Source organism: Gopherus evgoodei, unplaced genomic scaffold (genome assembly GCF_007399415.2).
Source record: "Gopherus evgoodei ecotype Sinaloan lineage unplaced genomic scaffold, rGopEvg1_v1.p scaffold_46_arrow_ctg1, whole genome shotgun sequence".
Lineage (NCBI taxonomy): Eukaryota > Metazoa > Chordata > Testudines > Testudinidae > Gopherus > Gopherus evgoodei.
The window spans coordinates 1,285,777-1,307,716 of record NW_022060067.1 but is presented as its reverse complement, the minus strand read 5'-3'; the positions used below and the strand labels follow the sequence as shown (position 1 = coordinate 1,307,716).

At 45.1% G+C, this 21,940-nt stretch overlaps 1 protein-coding gene across 1 annotated transcript; it reads left to right on the top strand.

Moving 5' to 3' along the window:
* The first annotated feature begins 743 nt into the window (after positions 1 to 743).
* Positions 744 to 4,290, top strand: LOC115642824 (olfactory receptor 5V1-like). The gene is made up of 2 exons (XM_030546520.1): positions 744 to 1,462; positions 4,077 to 4,290. Exons 1-2 carry the CDS (start codon positions 744 to 746, stop codon positions 4,288 to 4,290), a joined length of 933 nt encoding a protein of 310 aa, XP_030402380.1.
* Positions 4,291 to 21,940: the final 17,650 nt, after the last annotated feature.

The following is a 21,940-nucleotide window of genomic DNA, read 5'->3' as shown; positions in this document are numbered from 1 at the left end:
AAGCCTGACCTTAAAAACCTCTAAGGAAGGAGATTCCACCACCTCCCTAGGTAACTCATTCCAGTGCTTCACCACCCTCCTAGTGAAAAAGTTTTTCCTAATATCCAAACTAAACCTCATACACATATACATAGACATTGAAACACACACTTGCAGATGCTACCAGAATCACACAAAAGCACACACAACTGAATACACAAACACCTAAATACAAATCAAGAAAAAATCATAACTGTATATATACACAATTGAACACAGACACTACCACAGTCACACAGAATCACATGCACAATCACATACAAAACCACCATACACAGCACAACCATATATATATATAGAAAATTGAAAAGAGACACTAATGCAATCATATACACAGTGACCAACATACACAACACACACAATCAAATATACAAAATAAAACCTCACAGACACACACACAACCGGATACAGTAACAAACACAATCATGCAGTCAAACAAAAACACACACATCAAGAGACACAGATACACTTTCTTGTCTTTATATTGCACAATTTAAGATGAAATTATCCTCTCAAATTTTCTGTCCTAGTTCACAAAAAACGTAAATCTGAGATTTCCAAAAGCCACCTAAGAGATCTGGATGCCCAGTTCCCACAAACTGTAATGATGACTAGGCATCCAAATCCTTTAGGTGGCTTTGAAAACCTTAGCCTCATTCCTTACATGCATTCCCTTTACAGTCATCCCTCTCAGCCCTGAAGAAATGGCAAATGAAACTGTCCCGACTGAATTTATCGTCATGGGGTTCTCCAACCTCCAGCAGCTGCAGTTCTTGCTCTTTAGTGTCTTTTTGGTCACCTACCTCTGCACTCTGATGGGGAACATCTCCATCATCGTGATTGTCTGCACAGATCCCCAGCTCCGCAACCCTATGTACTTCTTCCTGGGAAACCTCTCTTTCCTGGACATCTGCTACACCACCACCAATGTCCCCCAGATGTTGGTGCACCTGTTGGCAGAGAGGAAGAGGATCAGCTATGCAGGATGCATCATGCAGCTCTATTTTTTCCTCTCCTTTGTGGGTACAGAGTGCATCCTTCTGGCTGTGATGGCTTATGACCGCTATGTGGCAATATGCAACCCCATGCACTATTTGGTTATCATGAGGAAAGCTGTCTGCCACAACCTAGCTGGTGCCTGCTGGGCCAGCGGCTTCCTCAACTTTGTGGTGCACACATTTTTCACCTTCCAGCTGCCTTTCTGTGGGGCCAACCAGCTCAACTACTTCTTCTGTGACATCCCACCCCTCCTCAAACTCTCCTGTGGGGACACCTCCCTCAATGAGATCATTCTGCTTGCCATTGGGGTCTTCATCGGGTGGACCCCGTTCCTGTGCATAGTCCTGTCTTATGTTTACATCATCTCCACCATCCTGAAGATACGCTCCACAGAGGAGAGACTCAAAGCTTTCTCCACCTGCGCGTCCTACCCGACCATCATAGACTCATAGACTCATAGGTCAGAAGGGACCAATCTGATCATCTAGTCTGACCTCCTGCACAAGGCAGGCCACAGAACCCCACCCATCCAATTTTATAACAACCCCTATCCCAGGACCGAGTTATTGAAATCCTCAAAATTGGTTTGAAGACCTCAAGCTGCAGAGAAACCACCAGCAAGCGACTCGTGCCCCACGCTGCAGGGGAAGGTGAAAAACCTCCAGGGCCCCTGACAATCCGCCCTGGAGGAAAATTCCTTCCCGACCCCAAATATGGCGATCAGCTAAACCCTGAGCATGTGGGCAAGACTCACCAGCCAGCACCCAAGAAGGAATTCTCTGCAGTAACTCAGTTCCCATTCCATCCAAAATCTCCCCGCAGACCTTTGAGCAGACCTATCTGGTGGTAATCCAAGATCAATTGCCCAAATTAACAATCCTATCATAACATCCCCTCCATATACTTATCAAGCTTTGTCTTAAAGCCAGGAAAGTCTTTTGCCCCCACTACTTCCCTCGGAAGGCTGTTCCAGAACTTCACTCCCCTAATGGTTAGAAACCTTCGTCTAATTTCAAGTCTAAATTTCCTAATATCCAGTTTATACCCATTCGTCCTCGTGCCTACATTAGTACTAAACTTAAATAATTCCTCTCCCTCCCTAACGTTAACCCCCCTGATATATTTATATAGAGCAAGCATATCCCCCCGCAGCCTTCTTTTGACCAGGCTAAACAAGCCAAGCTCTTTGAGTCTCCTTTCATAAGGCACTTTTTCCATTCTTCGGATCATCCTTGTAGCCCGTCTCTGAACCTGTTCCAGTTTGAATTCATCCTTCTTGAACATGGGACACCAGAACTGCACACAGTATTCCAGATGGGGTCTCACCAACGCCTTGTATAACGGTACTAACACTTCCTTATCCTTGCAGGAAATACCCCGCCTTATGCATCCCAAAATCGCATTTGCTTTTTTAACAGCCGTATCACATTGGCGACTCATAGTCATCCTGCTATCAACCAGTACCCCAAGGTCCTTCTCCTCCTCCGTCGCTTCCAACTGATGCGCCCCCAACGTATATCCAAAATTCTTATTATTAATTCCTAAATGCATAACCTTGCATTTTTCACTATTGTATTTCATCCTATTTCTATTACTCCAGTTTACAAGGTGGTTCAGGTCTTCCTGAATAGTATCCCTGTCCTTCTCCGTGTTAGCAATACCCCCCAGCTTCGTGTCATCTGCAAACTTTATTAGCACATTCCCGCTCTTTGTGCCAAGGTCAGTAATAAAAAGGTTAAATAAGATCGGTCCCAAAACTGATCCTTGAGGGACTCCACTAGTGACTTCCTTCCAGCCTGACAATTCACCTTTCAATACGACCCTCTGGAGTCTCCCCTTTAACCAGTTCCTTATCCAACTTACAACTTTCATATTCATTCCTATCTTTTCCAATTTGACTAACAGTTCCCCGTGCGGAACTGTGTCGAACGCCTTACTGAAATCTAGGTAAATTATATCTACTGCATTTCCTTTATCTAAGTAATCCGTCATCTTCTCAAAGAAGGAGATCAGATTGGTTTGACACGATCTACCTTTACTAAATCCGTGTTGCAATTCATCCCAATTACCATTGACCTCTATGTCCTTAACTACTTTCTCCCTTAAAATTTTTTCCAAGACCTTGCATACTACAGACGTCAAGCTAACAGGCATATAATTACCCGGATCACTTTTATTCCCTTTCTTAAAAATAGGAACTACATTAGCAATCCTCCAGTCATACGGCACAACCCCGAGTTTATCGATTGCTTAAAAATTCTCGCTAATGGGCTCGCAATTTCACGCGCCAGTTCCTTTAATATCCTCGGATGGAGATTGTCCGGGCCCTCCGACTTCGTCCCATCGAGCTGCTCAAGTACAGCCTCTACCTCAGTTGCGGTAATATCCACTTCCATATCCACATTCCCGTTTATCATCCCTCCATCATCGCAAGTTTCCTCACTAGTCTTATTAAAAACTGAGGCAAAGTACTTGTTTAGATGTTGGGCCATGCCTAGGTTATCCTTAACCTCCATTCCATCCTCAGTGTATAGCGGCCCCACTTCTTCTTTCTTTGTTTTCTTCTTATTTATGTGGCTGTAGAACCTTTTATTATTGGTTTTGATTCCCTTTGCAAGGTCCAGTTCAATGCGGCTTTTAGCCTTCCTCACTTTATCCCTACATGTTCTGACCTCACCAAGGTAGCTTTCCTTACTGATCCTGCCTTTCTTCCACTCCCTGTAAGCTTTCTGCTTTTGTCTAATCCCCTCTCTGAGTTGTTTGCTCATCCAGCTTGGCCTACAACTCCTGCCCATGGTTTTTTTCCCCTTTCTCGGGATGCAGGCTTCTGACAGTCTCCGCAGCTGCGACTTAAAGTAATTCCAGGCCTCCTCCACATTTAAATCCACTAATTCCTCCGTCCAATCCACTTCCCTAACTAATTTCCTTAACTCTTTAAAATTAGCCCTCGAGAAGTCAAAAACCCTAATCCCAGATCTACATTTGTTTATCCTTCCATCTAGTTTGAATTGAATCAGCTCATGATCACTTGAACCAAGGTTGTCCCCTACCACCATCCTGCTGTACTACGGAAGCTCCATCTTCACTTACGTCCGGCCCATCTCCAGCTACTCACTGGAGAATGACAGACTGATCTCGGTGCTTTACAGCATAGTAACCCCCATGATGAATCCACTGATCTACACCCTGAGGAACAGGGATGTGAAGGGAACTCTGAGAAAAGTTTTCATGGGAAAATTGTGTTTGCAATGAAAGGGGCAAATTTCCCCTCCCGGAGGCTTCTCAATATTATCTGGGGGCTAAAGTTCTCTCCTTTGTGTTTTCCCATCTATGTTCTGTAGACTTGGTGAAAACATGAAAAAAATAAAATTTACAACAATATACAATAAAAATCTAGACATTGTTTTCAGTTTGAACATTGAAATGGTCCTGTTTTTGTCTTTTTTGATTAAACGTACTGAATTGCTAATGATGGGGTTTTTTTACAATATTTAAATGAAATTGTATTAAAAATAATTCTCAATATGGTTAGCACAATTTTTCATTTACTGAAACTCCTCAGGTTAAAAAACAAACAAACAATTTCAATGAAATGTTTCTAACATAAAACTAATTGCAAAAAAAAACCCTACAAAATTAAAATGTCCACAACTTTTTACACATTCACACCACACATTTATGAAAGACCATTTTTTAAGATTTTTTTTTCTGGTGCAAAATGTTTGGTCTCCTCCAATAATAACAAAACAAAAAATCAAATAAAACAAAATAAATAAAAAGCAACTCATCAGCTCATCTCACAGAACAGAGAACAAAAAAGACACAGTGAATTAAAAAAAAAAAGCTTTATTTACAAAGCCCTATATGTACGGGGAGACTTTGGCAAACCAGTAAAATGCCTGAAACCACGGTGGCTTATTGTTAAAGACAGCCTAGTCAGCAAGCTGTTAAAAGCAAGTTTCAGCTTGACCAAGGCAGGAGGGGAGGGGGGATTAGGGTGCCACCGAAAGGGCAGCTTGACCCTGCGTTCTTCCTGATAAGAATTGTGTTAAAGTTGCTGAAACATGCCTTTGAAAAGAGTAAGATGTACCCTCAGGAATGTCTATTGGGGTCTCAAGGCTACAGGCTCTGGGAAGACCCACTCCTGGTTAATCAATAATCAGAAGGAGCCTCTTGCTCGATCATTAAAACTGCTACTTAACAAGGTTTCTTTAATTACTAAAGTACAAATAAGGGGAAAAGCTTGAGACTGGTCTCTCCCTCTGGATACATCTTGTGTTCCCCACCGGCAGACGGGCTGGCGCTGTGCCACTCGAGAGCCACACTCAGCGTTGGTAATTATCGAGGGTTGGGGGTGTTTTACCAATCTTGCTGCGGATGTGTGTAAGTGCTTGAGACTAGTAAAGTTTAGCTTTAAGTGAAAGCACTCATGTGTTGTCCTGTTTGTGCCAGCCATCTATCGATCAGAGTGCCGTGTCTCCCCTGATTTATTTCCTGATGCCGCCTTGCACAGAGTAAAGTTACCAAGAGCTTTGGGTTGAAAGAACCCCGGGTAACATGTAAATTGATCAGTAAACAAAATGGCAGAGAACAGTAACAAATGGCAAAGAGGGGTTTATACTGATGGTAGGACGGCACCAGAGATAAGGAGGCACAATGTATAATGGATGCTGGTGGCTGTAGGCCTTGCTGGAGCCCTGTGCATGAGAACCAGTATGAATCAAAGGCTGGGAACCAAAGTAGGCCCGGCTTTGGCAAAATAACAATGCACCAGGTGACAGCTAACCAGGTAAGCCCATTCCTGACTGGAGAGGATAGTACAAAAACACAAAGATCTCTCAAGTAACTATGTAAAGACATTTTTTAGAAATGGTACAAGAACATAGCAACCCTTCGTTAGAAAAGGAGGGAATGACAGGATAATGGATGAGGATGTTTTGTTCGAACTAGCAGGTAAAAGGACAAGGGTGGTAGCTAACATCTGGAGTGTAAAACATAACTTGTTTGTATCGATGTATAAAAGGAGATGTTCCAGGAGGGGCATCTTTGTGTTGGCCTAGGGGACAGGACCATGGTGTCCTGACTGAGCCGGGACCATTGTCACAGGCATATATAGTAAGCATTGAGCCAGAGCGCTAGTGCCTGGCTGTTGTCAATAATAAACCTGGTCGAGGGCCTTCACCACCCAGCCGGACCTACGGTCTTTCTTTATGAATAGTTGAGGTCTCCTGAACAGGCAACCTGCGTCCTCTGCTCGTGCATCTGACACCTGAGCTCCAAGAACAGCAGCACTGAGCATCTAGAACAGCTTAGCAGCCTTAACAACCCTCCGCAGCGCTAACAAGAGAAAGGGGTGGCTAGCCTGCACAATGGGCACTGGGGCAGCAGAGGGTGGGGCTGGTGCAGGGGCGGCTATTCTGTGTAATGGGCACTCGGGGCAGCAGAGGGTGGGGGCGGGGAAGGGGCGGCTGTACTGTATAATGGGCACTAGAGGCAGCAGAGGGTGGGGGTGGGGAAGGGGCAACTATACTGTATAATGGGCACTAGGGGGCAGCAGAGGGTGGGGGCGGGGAAGGGGCGGCTATACTGTATAATGGGCACTAGAGGCAGCAGAGGGTGGGGGCGGGGAAGGGGCGGCTGTACTGTATAATGGGCACTAGAGGCAGCAGAGGGTGGGGGTGGGGAAGGGGCGGCTATACTGTATAATGGGCACTAGGGGGCAGCAGAGGGTGGGGGTGGGGAAGGGGCAGCTATACTGTATAATGGGCACTAGGGGGCAGCAGAGGGTGGGGGTGGGGAAGGGGCGGCAATACTGTATAATGGGCACTGGGGCAGCAGAGGGTGGGGGTCGGGCAGGGGCGGCTATTCTGTATAATGGGCACTAGGGGGCAGCAGAGGGTTGGGGTGGGGAAGGGGCGGCTATACTGTATAATGGGCACTGGGGCAGCAGAGGGTGGGGGTGGGACATCAAGGGAATTTCAGCCATACTTTTTGTTAGTTTAGCACCACCTTCATCTTCAGTAGTGGTAGGAAAAGTTGTAGTAGTCACTGCATCAGAAATTACAACAGTGGTTGCAGTATTAGGATGATGATTAGTTCCTGTAGGCCAAGACCTTATCTCAAAGGGACATTCCCTGCCCTGCAGAGTGTCCAATCGAATGGTCTGACTACACCCATTGGAAACCCAGGTCTGTGGGACCCAGGCTTGTGGACTCAGCATTTCCAAGCCCGCTTCAGGACCCACACTGCATCGTAAGCCTGGGTTTGCAATTGCTGGAACCAGGTTTCACAGCCATGATAATGTGTCCACACTGCACCATGCTGACCTTCTGACGCAGGACTGAGGCTTGCGCTGCGTGAACACTGCAAAGTGACAGGGCTTGGACTTGCATCTCAGTGGGGCTAAGGCTCTGATCCACCTTCCTGTAGCACTTCCAGGAGCTGGTTCTGGGCTGGGCTGAAACCTGAATCTGAGCCCGGGTTTATAGTGTGGTGTAGACGTACCCTGAGACTAGGCTTAGAAGGGTTAGAATTTCATTGGTAAATGTCAGTAAACATTGATTTCACTGAACACATACAAATCAAACAAAAACTATTTCCATTGATAATAATAAAAATTTATAGCCAAGAAAAGGAAGAAAAATGCAGCTTGAGAACTTCTAGAGTTTAATGTAAAGTTATTTATTTTGTATATTTTGACCTCTAATGTAGACAATGTTTGTTTTAATGGTGATAAAACTTTAGCTCTTTGAAACTCAACATCTACTGTCGTTAAATAATTATTGTCTTATGCTCCCATAATTTTACTCAATTTCACATAAATTAAAAAAGTTAGATTTTTAAAATCAATCAACACTGATCATAGCCATCAAAATTATTAAAAAAATAAAAATAGAATTCTGCCTAGCCTATTATTAGACATGTGAAACAACGAGACAATTCTGATCAACATGAGAAAGAGCTGCCAGAGCAAACCAGCTGTCTAACCATTGTCAAGTACTTTTTTAAGCATCATGACAGGGAGCATGTAAGGAAGGGACCTGAGGGAGGACAATGGCTTTGTGGGTGGGGAGCTCCTCCCTGCGTTGAAGGGTTGCACGGGAGAAAACATGAAGGTGCATGTTGGAACATGTTAGAACTGAGTAATCAGGAATGGCATGATTTGTGGAATGAAGGCGGGGTCCATGGCTCTCACTATATGATTGAAGAGAGAGTTGTGATTGTTTTTGTGTTGTATCTTTTGCTCTTTATACAGGTGTAATATAAAGGGACCAAACAGGCATGGTGAACTCCAAATAGCCATCTCTACTAATTATATACACCGTGCAAGACCTAGCTACATGCACACAATTTTGTTCTGGCTGGGTTCTAGTGGCTTCCGAAACAGAGAACACAGTGAGCACCCCTAGTGTACCCACAAACTATCTAAAGCGATGCTACCCAAGTCCAATGCTCCACTAAAAATAGCTATGCAGCTGTTCCCGCTTCGGCTCTGAAACCCATCCCCCTCCTTGGGTGTCTCTGAGCTCCAGCACAAGAGGGAATGGCTACATGGCTATATTTAGCACCATAGCACAAGCCCCGGCAGCCTGAGTCTGTAGACGTAGGCTCAGAGACTCACGGCTACATCTTTTTTGCTTTGTTTTTGCCATGCAGATGTACCCATAGGGTCTTGACCCTGTTCCCATTGAAATCAGAGGCAAAAGTCCCATTGTTTCCATGGAAGCAAAGTAGGACAGGGTAGCATTTATCAAGTGCCTAAGTGTGTTGGGAGTATAAGCCCCATTGTCTTTCAATAAGACTTGTCCTCCTAGCTCATATTGGTGCTTCTGAAAATCTCACCTGTGATAGCATATAGATTCTAATTATTATGGCTGGTTTCGATGGAACTCATGTGCCTAACTCACTCAGGTTCATTTCCAGATCCTATCCTACAGGGGACTAAAAATGGGTAGCCACAGTGTAATATAACACAACAGTAATGAAGTAGCTAAGTTACCATTATTGCCAATCACAAGTCTTTACAATTCATGGATCAGGCTCCAAAAGAATCATGACCTTGGCTTAAAATTCAGGAGATTTTTGAAAGAATAACAATATATTTTTGCCTTCTGATTTTTTTAACAGTTAGCTTGCTTTTGCATCACATTTTCAAGCTTTTCTCTTCAACCATAGAACTATTATAGTATTAGCGCAACTCACAGTCTTTAATGTATTTATTCTAACAACATCTGTGGAGTAGAGAAGGACAATTATCCCACATTTCAGATGAGAAACTGAGACATAGAAAGCCAGATTTTAAAAGTTATTTACTTTCAATGGGAGTTAGGCACCTACGCTGCACAGACACCTTTGTTAATTTCACTAGGCACTGCTCTGCATCATTAGGAACCTAAATACCTTTGTAAATCAGGCCACAGAGATTAAGAGTAAGAAGAAGAGTAAAAATACCTAACGATGTAGATAGGCACCTAATCAGATTTTCAAAAGTATCTAGGCACATAACGCCCATTAAAATCAATAGATTTTTCAAAAGTACTTAATCACCTTCCATTGATTTCTTGGGCTCTTCTGAAAACCTAATCAGGTGACTATTTACTTCTTTAGGTGCCTAAATATCTTTTAACATCTCACCATAAGTGACTTGGCTCAAAACTCTGTGCCAGAGCAGAGAACTGATCCAGGGTCTCCCAAGTCACTGTTCTAAGTACTGGATTATCCCATCTCCCAGAGAGGGTGCTGATGGTGATGGAAGTTGGAGAAGCAGGAGGAAGACACAATGCTGGAAACAGACCAACGAGGGCTGCTTACAGTGTTCTTGTACCCATGTCAGTTCCAGGATATTAGAGAGACCAGGTGGGTAGGATAATATCTTTTATTGGACCAACTTCAATGATTTGCAATACCTGAGGATCTAGCTTATTGTCTTCAGCTGTGTTGCCAATGTTACCATTAACAGAACTCCAGTACACAGCAGACCATTGTAGCCTGGCCAATTATTGTAACGCTAGAATTTATTTATTGTCACAGGTTCTCCCAAAGGTGGCTACACAGATAACTGTTGTTGAGTATGGTACTGATAAGACCCACAGATAGAGATAAGAGATTTACTCAACAGCCAGATTAATGTAATCAGACCAGGGCCGGTGCTACCATTTTAGTGGACTAGGTGGTTGCCTAGGGCGCCAGGATTTGGGGGTGCCAAAAAGCGACGCCCTCAAATTTTTTTAAAATGTTTGAGCGGCCGCTGCCCTGAGAGGGAGAGGGAGTCTGCGCTGCCACCGGCAGCCCAGAGATTCGCCTGGGTCAGCGGGCAGCCACCTTCAGCTCAGGGGTTCCCCTGAGTCAGTGGGCTGCCGCCAGCAGCCCAGAGGTTCCCTGGGGTTAGCGCGCCGCCTGCAGCCAGCAGTCCAGGGGTTCCCCTGAGTCAGTGGGCCGCTGCCTGCAGCCAGCAGTCCAGGGGTTCCCCTGAGTCAGTGGGCCGCTGCCTGCAGCCAGCAGCCCAGGGGTTCCCCTGAGTCAATGCGCTGGCAGCCCAGAGATTCCCCTGGGTCATTGTGCCACTGCCGGCAGCTCAGGGGTTCCCCTGAGTCAGTGGGCCGCCAGCAGCCCAGGGATTCCCCTGAGTCAGTGGGCCGCCAGCAGCCCAGGGATTCCCCTGGGTCAGTGGGCCGCCGCCAGCAGCCCAGGGGTTCCCTGGGGTCAGCACTCCGCCTGCAGCCTGGGGGTTCCCCTGGGTCAGCATGCCACCAGCAGCCTGGGGGTTCCACCGCGCAGTCACTGCTGCGCTTCTCCCCCCTCCCAGGCTTGCCATGCCAATCAGCTGTTTGGCGCCGCAAGCCTGAGAGGAGAATTAGAGCAGGACAGCGTGCTCGGAGAGGACACAGAGCAGAGGTGAGCTAGGGTGGGGAGGTATCACAGGGCTCCCCGGGCCTAGGGGTGGGGAGCTGCAGCAGGGGGTGGGGAGCTGCAGCAGGGGGCGGGGAGCTGCCGCAGGGGTCGGCGCCTCAGGGCAGAGGGGAGCTGCTGCAGGGCTGGGGGGGCGCGAGGTGGAATTTTTGCCTAGGGCGCGAAACTTCCTTGCACCGGCCCTGAATCAGATAATAAAAACATACAAATAGTGAAATGACCATCAGGATTGGTGGCATACTAACATACACGGAAAACAAAGATAGAAGGAATCAGTCAGTGGAGCACATCAGAAGGAAGGTCCTAGTTCAGTCTCCGCAGTCTCGGGGAGTCGGCACACCCAAGTTCCAGGACAAATATTCAGATCTTATCTACCCTTATCTTATTCCAGCCACACACATCTGTGGCCATATTTGACTCTTTCCATGACCGCACTAAAGTCTGGACCTGCCTTCTCTCCATGTGTGGTATTCCGGGTGACCATAATTATACTTCTGATGGCGATATAAGCTACTTGCGCAAATTAGTTGCTAAGAACAGCAATACCTAATTACCTTCTCAAATCTGAGGCTAGATGACTAAACACCTTTATAAATCTGGGTCCTAACTTGATTAGGCAATTTTTAAAATCCTGCTAGGTTCCTATCTGCATCTTTAGGCACCACTGAAAATCTGGCCCATAGGCAATTTTGAAAACATTGCTCTAGGTCTGCTAGTTTGGAAGCTGTAGCAAAACCACAAATTTCTTTGTGTTTCAGCTCCTAGAGGGGGACAAACACATCTTCAGCCAGTATGTTAAGCAAATATATGCAGAAGTTGGGAGGAACATGAATAGTTGGTGGGCGAAGCAATGCAGGATGTTAAGAAACTCCAACTAGTTCATATTGCTGGAGCACATCTCCTTAGCCACACCGAGCACCTCGAGCCTGTCCTACGCTCTCAGCGTTGCTTATCCCCCCATAGAATAGTGAGTTGACACTGAGGTCTTGGTCCTTATCTTCAAGTCACTCAGTGGCTAAAAGATGTCCTAAAGCTCCAGAAAGAGAACTATGATTGACAACTGCAAGGAACATGGGGGACAATGGGTGCAAAGGGGTGGGGATATAGGAGGAAATGGGGCTATGGAGAGGCAGAGGGAACTGTGGGGTTCAGTGGGGCTATGTGGAGAAGGATATAAGAGCAGGGGCAAGCTGAGAGGTGAGTGGACATGAGGAATGATTATATGGACTATAGGGAGATATGTGGGTGATGAGTTATATTATAGAAGAATATGGGATTGTGAGTGGAGCTATAGGGAAATAGGCACACAAACTTGTCTGGTGTGGTGAGCCAGACTATGGGGACATGGGTGTGTGTGAAGAGGGTTATGAGGGGCACAGGAATACTTAGAAAAAGAGAGACCCATTAAATAAACAGATATCTACACAGGTCCAAGGTGTTTTACTGTTCTACTCAGGTCAGGTTACATGCTTAGTGCAGTGTAGATTGACGTGAGTAAATACATAAGTATTTGGCTCAATGAAGGCCGGTAGGTCCCCATTATACACAAAGAGCATCCACTTACAGAGTGTTAACCTTTATTTTAACATTAAGGACAAAAGTAGAGGCTGCATTAGAGATCCCAGTGCATGTGTGTGTGTGTCTCCTTAACAGCCTTCACTCTACTCAGCACAAGAGGTCTGTAGCTGGGAATAAGCATTCATCTGCATGTGAAGCTACAGTGCACAGAAAACAAGTCAGCTGTACTGATGAAAGCTGCATCCCCCAGAGTTTGCAAGGATCGGGTAAAGCATTTCATACACTGATAGGCGTTAGGAGCAAATTCACCACTCTGGTGGGTCCAGTTGCATTTATGCAATGAAATGGGCTCCACTTCTGCTGGTGGCCATTTAGAGCTTTACCATTTCCCTTCCTTTTGTGGTGTTTATTGTTTGGTCTCATCTCTATTTCATTTTTCCCACTGGGGAGTTTACAGAGTTCTGATGTCTTATCCATAAAATTAAAAGAAAGCCAGGAGAGAAACAAAAAATGGGAGAATGGATGATAATAATAAGACCTTGCTCTTATGCAGCATTTTTCACTGAAGGCTCTCAAAACACTTTGTGGTGAAGGTCAGTATCATTATTCCCATTTTAAAGGTGAGGAAACAGAGGCACAGGGTCATCCACCAGTAGAGTCAGGGATAGAATTCAGGTTTGCTGACTTCCATACCAGTGTTCTGGCTACTAGGCCACACTGCCAGCCTGGCAGAATAAAATGTCCTCAGAAAGAAGTGTTCATTGCTTTCTTCTGAAGGAGAATCTTCCTTAAAACTGTTTGAAGAGCCATTTTTGTCTCTTGGTTTCTCAAACAATAGATGATGGGATTAATCAATGAGGGCACCACAGAATAAAACACAGCCACCAGGTACTGTTTCAATGCAGAAACAGAAGTTGGCATCATGTATGAAAAGATGCCGGTACCAAGGAATAACGTGACAGCTGTGAGGTGTGGCAGGCAGGTGGAGAAGGCTTTGTGACGCCCCTCCACAGAAGGGATTTTTAGCACAACAGAGAAAATGTTAATATAAGACATGGTTATGAAAGCAAAGCAGCATAAAGCTACACATACACCAAATGCAACCAGGACAGTCTCACAGATGTTAGGATGGGAGCATGACAGTTTCAGTAATGGGGGAATATCACAAAAGAACTGGTTGATAAGGGACCCACAGAAGGGTAGTGAAAATGTGCTAGCAGTGTTCAAAGCAGAATAGACACCACCACCCAGCCATGATCCACATGCTAGCTTGCAGCATGCTGTCTTGTTCATAATCACTGTATAATTCAGAGGGTTGCAGATGGCCATGTAAAGGTCATAAGTCATAATGGTGAGGAACAAAAGCTCTGTCTCTATGAATGAAAGAAATAAAAACAATTGAGCTACACTTCCTTGGAAAGAAATAGCCCAGCTGTTCATGAGGGAGTTGATGAAGGACTTGAGGATGGTGACTGAAATGAGGCAAATATCCAAGAAGGATAGGTTTTTCAGGAAGAAGTACATGGGAGTGCGCAGGTGGTGGTCAAGACTTATGGTTGTGATGATGAGAAGATTCCCCGTGAGAACAGCTAAGTAAATACCCAGAAAGACCACAAAGTGTAAAATCTGCAGCTTCCGATTCCTGGAGACTCCCATGAGAAAGAATCCACTCATAGTAGTTGGATTGTCCATGTCCTTCCTGGAGCCAGTCTGCAGAGAAAGAGAGAAAGAAAACTTTTAAAAAGATTAAAAACTGACTTCTTGGAATCTGTTTGCTTAACTTTATAATATCTTTACACCTCACACATCATTTTGATGAGTGATGAAGATATGACTGTCAAGTATCAGAGGGGTAGCCGTGTTAGTCTGGATCTGTAAAAGCAGCAAAGAATCCTGTGGCACCTTATAGACTAACAGACGTTTTGGAGCATGAGCTTTCGTGGGTGAATCCCCACTTCGTCAGATATGATTACAGACAGACAGACAGAGACTAGGTAGGTGAGGTAATATATTTTAATGGACCAATTTGTGTTGGTGGAAGCTACAAGCTTTCAAGCTTCACAGAGTTCTTCTTTGGGTGTGGGGAAGGAAAGCAGAGTGTCTGAGGTAAATACAAGTTCAGACAGATTGTTAAGCATAAGGAGTAAACACATGTTTTGAGAAACCACTTAAAATGAAGTGGGCAATTGAGGATTAAGGTGTCATGGCCTTCAAACAACCCCCTCCACCCAACCCCATCAAGCTCATCATAGGAAGCAAGTTCGCCACAGACCAGGACACACCAACTTAAAGCAGCACCAGACCCTGCCAGAATAACAGATGCAAAACCTGAAAACTTATCCCCACTGCTACGATGATCAATATTCCCCACCTTTCAAGATTCATGGGTCCTATACACACCTATCACAACATATGGTGTACCTCATCCAGTGCATCAAATGTCCAAACAACAACTATGTGGGTGAACCAAACAATTACAATGCTCTTGATTGAACTCACACAGAAAAATGGTAAAGGATAAAACCCAAGAGTGAACACTTTTCACAAAACAATCACTCCATTTCCAAGTTCTCAGTCCTCACCCTCAAAAAAACCCTACACGACACCTTAAAAAGGAGAGACTGAGAACTTAAATGTATAACTCTGCTGGACACTAAAAAAACATGGACACCACAGAAACACTGGTTTTAAGGCTTATTATGACAATTTGTAACACATCCTACTGCCAGCTAATCCTTAATTGCCAACTCAATTTTAAGTGGTCTCCTATAGCATGTGTGAACTCCTTACACTTAAAAATCTGTCCTAGCTTGCATTTAGCTCAGACACTCTGCTTTTCTTACCCACGCCTGAAGAAGAGCTCTCTGAAGCTTGAAAACTTGTACCTGCCATCAACACGAGTTGGTCCAATAAAAGATATTGCCTCACCCAACTCATCTCTCTCATATCTTGGGACCAACATGACTATAACACCACTGAAAACAGATAGACAGACAGACAGAGCGTGGAATAGAACTCACTCCCACATGCCATAATAGTAGTTAGTGTCCTCATTATATTCACCCAAAATACAAAGTTTGACCTAATTTAGAAGCAATATTGACTAGGTGATCCAGTCATGCAAGGTGCTAACTAGTGCTGCTTGGAAAAACAAGGACACATTTGGACAACATTTTGGAGGGGGGGAATGTTTCCTTTTGTTCACTGAAAAATGTTTTGATGCAACTTTTTTCAACCAGCTCTGGTGCTCAGCCTTTCCTAAAAGGTGATGAGCTTGGAATCTGTCTATCTAATTGTATAATTCCATTAAATCACTAGGTATTATGGTGATGCTCTGCATAGTATTAAAGCCTAGAGATGTCCTCAAAGCTACAAAAAATATTTAGATATCCAAATATCATTAATTTTAATTGGGAATTGGACATCCAAATACTTCGGGGAGATTTGAAAACAGCAGCCAGAAATGGGGAGAGACACAGAGAGAGAGAAAAGAGGGAATGATAGAGAGAGAGAGGCAGAAAGACAGACAGACAGACAGTGATAGGAATATAGGGACAGAGGAATTGCCATACTGGATCAGACCATTAATCAATCTAACCCAGTATCCTTTCTCCAACAGTGGCCAGTAACAACTGCTTCTGAGGAAGGTGCAAGACAGAGAGACCATCACATGCATTTAGACAATTATCTAGGTAAGTAGATAGATAGATAAGCTCTTTATTAACGCAGAGATTGTTCAAAGAGTATGCCAAATCAGATTAATTAGCAGTAGCATCTAGACAATTAACAAGAGTAACAGAAGGAGTTCTAACAGGAATTAGAACTGTACAGAAATAAGATAAAGTCATTGGACAGAATGAGAAAATCACAAGCTCAAAAAGAGAATGAGGATTCATTCATTCCATATTTATGTGAGTGTAAACGAAGTGAATTTCTGAGAGTTGATGCACACTTTTGTTCCACAAGAGGTGAGACTAGATGATCACCATGGTCCCTTCTGACCTTGGAATCTATGAATCGATAAACCTCAAAATCTTACTGGCCCACAGAGACCCCTTCTTGCTCACACAGACACAAACAGATACACCCCTACGTAAGTCACTGATCATACATCCACAGAAACCCCATCTGTTCTCCAGCTTTATGGTGCTATGTAAAGAAGCTGATGGCAGCCAATCTGAAAATCAGAAAGATGTGCTTGTGTGTCTTTCACTGAGTGGCTGTGGGAACAAACACAAAAGTTATTCAGCTGTAGAGTCCATGAAGCATACCTGGGATGGAAGATGCATAATCTCCCTGATTCTTCACTGATGCAGACTGCCTAGGTTGCTAAAAGGAGACTTATTAATACAATGTGTGCTTTAAAGGGCCTTTGGGGAAAGGTCCTGAGGTCCAATCATGAGATGTATGATGCTTACAGGAGGCAAAATCAGAGCTCTGTTGATTTTTCATATTATCATAACTATGCAGAGAAATGACAATGAGAGAAACATCAGGCCAAACTAACTCCTGGAGGACATACACTGATTTCAGCGGTTTCAGAGTAGTAGCTGTGTTAGTGTGTATCAGCAAAAATGAGGAATCCTTGTGGCACCTTAGAGACTAACAAATTTATTTGGGCATAAGCTTTCGTGGGCTAGAACCCACTTAATTAGGTGCATGCAGTGAAAAATACAGTAAGCAGTATATATATTGCAGCACATGAAAAGATGGGAGTTGCCTTACCAAGTGGAGGGCCAGTGCTAAAGAGGCAAATTCAATTAAGGTGGAAGTGGCTTATTCTGAACAGTTGACAAGAAGGGGTGAATATCAAGTGAGGGAAAATTACTTTTGTAGTCCTAACAAAGCGAATGCAATCAAGGTGAATGTCGTCCATTTCCAACACACTTTCTTGTCAACTGTCCTTAGTGCTGTTAGTCTCTAAGGTTCCTGTGGTGCAGCTTTACCAAGGTTCGTCCCTCAGCGGGACTGTGAGGTATCCCACCGCCTTGCTACACATACCCCCCTCAAGGCTGGCTCCCGTCCATCGAGATCAGACCCTGTCCTAGCAATCTTTCCCAAATCTGAACCTTAGAGTCCAGAAAATGAGATACTAGCATGAATTTCCCTAAGCCTAATTACCAGCTTAGATTTGATAGGCTGCCACCACCCAAAAATACAGTGTCTTTGGGCACTCTGACCTCCCCAACCTTCCCTGGGGACCCCAAGAACCCAGATCCCTTGGGTTCTTAAAACAAGGGGAAATAAACCATTCCCCCACCTCTCCTCCTCCCAGAATTTCCCTCTCTAGGCTATTCTGAGACACTGATCTAATCTCTTAAATCACCATACAGAGAAACATCTCCCTTCCCTTCCTCAAAGAGGCAAACAGATTCAAGGAAAACAGAGAGAGATTTTATCACTCCCTATCTCCCCCACCCGTCCTGGTGAGTTATCCCAATCCCCTGGGATAAAACAAGGGAAACAGAGAAAAACCAATCAATCAGGTTCTCTAAAAAGAAATCTTTTAATAAAAGAAAGGAAAAAGTAAAGAATTATCTCTGTAGCTTCAAGATATAAATATTACAGGGTCTTATAGCTTACAGACACCAGAAAGAGACTTTCCCACCAGTACCAATACCAATCAAAATATTCCCAGCAACTACACATATAAAAGTTAACCAGCCTGACCCACAATTGCAAATAGAGTTAAAACTTTTAAAAAGCCTAAACCGCCTGTTTTACTTACTCTATGAAAAGAAACTTAGAGAGCCTGTAGTAATGTCTGGTCTCTCTCAGACCCTCCGAGAGAAGAACAAAGAACTCACACCCAAACTTCCCTCCACCCAGTTTTGAAAGTATTTTGTCTCCTGATTGGTCCTCTGGTCAGGTGTTTCAGGTCACTGTTTGTTAACCCTTTTATAGGTGAAAGAGACATTAACCCTTAGCTACTTGTTTATGACAGACCCGTCCAATTCTCCCAGGTGGGACAAGAAGTCCGCGTTGGCATGGTCCTTATCGGCCCTATGGCGGACGGTAAAAGCATATGGCTGTAGTGCCAGATACCACCGCATGAGCTGCATATTATTATTTTTCATTTGAGCTAACCACTGAAGCGTGGCATGGTCGGTGACTAGTATGAAGGGAGCCCCCAGGACGTAATACCTCAGGGCATCACAGGCCTACTTTACCACCAAGGCCTCCTTCTCTATTATGGTGTAGTGCTGTTCTCACGGAAATAATTTCTCACTTAGGTATATAATTGGGTGTTTCTCTCCATCCACCTCCTGGGACAGGACCCAGATAGTGCCCATCTATAAAAAGGGAAATAAAAACAACCCAGGAAACTACAGACCAGTTAGTTTAACTTCTGTGCCAGGGAAGATAATGGAGCAGGTAATCAAAGAAATCATCTGCAAACACTTGGAAGTTGGTAAGGTGATAGGGAATAGCCAGCATGGATTTGTAAAGAACAAATCATGTCAAACTAATCTGATAGCGTTCTTTGATAGGATAACGAGCCTTGTGGATAAGGGAGAAGCGGTGGATGTGATATACCTAGACTTTAGTAAGGCATTTGATACAGTCTCGCATGATATTCTTATAGATAAGCTAGGAAAGTACAATTTAGATGGGGCTACTATAAGGTGGGTGCATAACTGGCTGGATAACTGTACTCAGAGAGTAGTTGTTAATGGCTCCCAATCCTGCTGGAAAGGTATAACAAGTGGGGTTCCGCAGGGGTCTGTTTTGGGACCGGCTCTGTTCAATATCTTCATCAACGATTTAGATGTTGGCACAGAAAGTACGCTTATTAAGTTTGCGGACGATACCAAACTGGGAGGGATTGCAACTGCTCTGGAGGACAGGGTCAAAATTCAAAATGATCTGGACAAATTGGCGAAATGGTCTGAGGTAAACAGGATGAAGTTCAATAAAGATAAATGCAAAGTGCTCCACTTAGGAAGGAACAATCAGTTTCACACATACAGAATGGGAAGAGACTGTCTAGGAAGGAGTATGGCAGAAAGAGATCTAGGGGTCATAGTGGACCACAAGCTTAATATGAGTCAACAGTGTGATACTGTTGCAAAAAAAGCAAACATGATTCTGGGATGCATTAACAGGTGTGTTGTAAACAAGACACGAGAAGTCATTCTTCCGCTTTACTCTGCGCTGGTTAGGCCTCAACTGGAGTATTGTGTCCAGTTCTGGGCACCGCATTTCAAGAAAGATGTGGAGAAATTGGAGAGGGTCCAGAGAAGAGCAACAAGAATGATTAAAGGTCTTGAGAACATGACCTATGAAGGAAGGCCGAAGGAATTGGGTTTGTTTAGTTTGGAAAAGAGAAGACTGAGAGGGGACCTGATAGCAGTTTTCAGGTATCTAAAAGGGTGTCATCAGGAGGAGGGAGAAAACTTGTTCACCTTGGCCTCCAATGGTAGAACAAGAAGCGATGGACTTAAACTGCAGCAAGGGAGATTTAGGTTGGACATTAGGAAAAAGTTCCTAACTGTCAGGGTAGTTAAACATTGGAATAGATTGCCTAGGGAAGTTGTGGAATCTCCATCGCTGGAGATATTTAAGAGTAGGTTAGATAAATGTCTATCAGGGATGGTCTAGACAGTATTTGGTCCTGCCATGAGGGCAGGGGACTGGACTCAATGACCTCTCGAGGTCCCTTCCAGTCCTAGAGTCTATGAGTCTATGAGACCGCTCCTAGTCCCACCTCTGAGGCATCTGTTTGGAGGAGGAACCCTTGGGAAAAGTTGGGACTGTACAGGATGAGTTCACGACAGAGGCAGTCTTTGAGGGCCTGGAAGGCACGGTCACACTCTGGGGTCCACTTCACTCGTTGGGGACTGGTTAGTCAAGAGTCCCATTAAAAGTGCTGCGATGGAGGTGAAATCGAGGATGAATATCTGGTAGTAGCCTGCAAGTCCAAGGAATTGGCGTACCGGAAGCTTCGTAGAGAGGGGTGGGCATGCCACTAGGGCTTAGACCTTTCCCACAATCAGTCTCACTTGTCCCCTTCCAATAGTGTACCCCGGGTAGGTGGTCTCCTGCCACCCGATCTGGCACTTCTTTGGATTGGCGGTTAATCCTGGGGCTTTTATGGACCGCAAGATCACCGCTACCCACTCCAAGTGATTCTGCCTACGGTCATTTTAAATGGTGACATCGTTCAGGTACACAGCCGCATACTCTTGATGAGAACAAAGGAGATGATCCATGAGCCGCTGGAATCTTGCAGGGGCACCATGGAGACTGAAGTGCATCCGAGTGAACTGGTAGAGGCCCGAGGCAGTAGCAAATGCGGTCTTTTCCTGTGACGCGGGGTCAAGGGGGATTTGCCAGTATCCTTTGCTTAGGTTGAGGGTCATGAGGAAGCTGGCCTTGCCTAAACAATCCAGCAGCTTATCTACCTGTGGCATCGGGTATGCGTCAAATTTCGAGATAGAATTGACATGGCAGAAATCGATGCAGAAGCGTTGGATGCCGTCTGGTTTGGGAACCAGAAGTATGGGGCTGCGCCATTCACTTTGCGATGGTTTAATAACGCCCAGCTCTAACATCGCCCGGACTTCCTCCTTGACGACCTGCCACATCCGATACGGTAATGGCCTAGCTGACTCTTGGATCACCACCCCTGGCTCCATCTGAATGGTATGGTACTCGAGGGTCATGTAGCCCAGCTGGGCGATGAACGTCCTACGGAATGCCTGCAGGAGGCATCCGGTCTGTTTTTGTTGCTCCTCAATTAATGATTCTTCTAGCTAAGGTGTTGTGGGATCTTCGGTGGGGGTAACCCTGGGCCCTAACTCTGGCTCTGGTGGACAGGGATTAATTAGGAGGCCTTCTCATTCTCTCCAGGTTTCAGGAGATTGATATGGTACCACTGGGTTTTCCTCTGGCGGTTGGGGTGGTTAATCTCATAGGTGACCAGCCCGACCTTCCGAATCATCTAATATGGCCCCTGCCACTGGGCCAGTAGCTTTGATTCATTGGACGGCAAGAGAAGCAGCACCCGGTCGCCGGGTTGGAACTTGTGAACTCAGGACTCCCGGTTATATGCCTGAGCTTCCTGCGCCGCCTTCAAATTCTCTCGAGCTAGAATTCCAGCTTGTGTGAGACGCCCCTGAAGCTGGAGGACATACTGCAGAAGGCCCTGAGTTGGTGATGGGGTCTGCTTCCAGTGTCCCTCATAAGGTCCAGGAGTCCCCTCGGACACTGGCCATACAATAGCTCGAAGGGGGAGAATTTGGTGGAGGCTTGGGGTACTTCACGGACAGCCAGGAGCAACGGTGGGATCAACTGGTCCCATCGAGGCAGGTCTTCAGGGGAGAACTTGTGCAGCATGTCTGTCAGGGTGCGGTTGAACCGCTCTACCAGGCCGTCTGTTTGCAGGTGGTACACGGAAGTGCGCAGCTGCTTAATCCCAAGGACTTTGCACACCTGCCGCAGCAGCCGGGAGGTAAAATTGGTACCCTGGTTG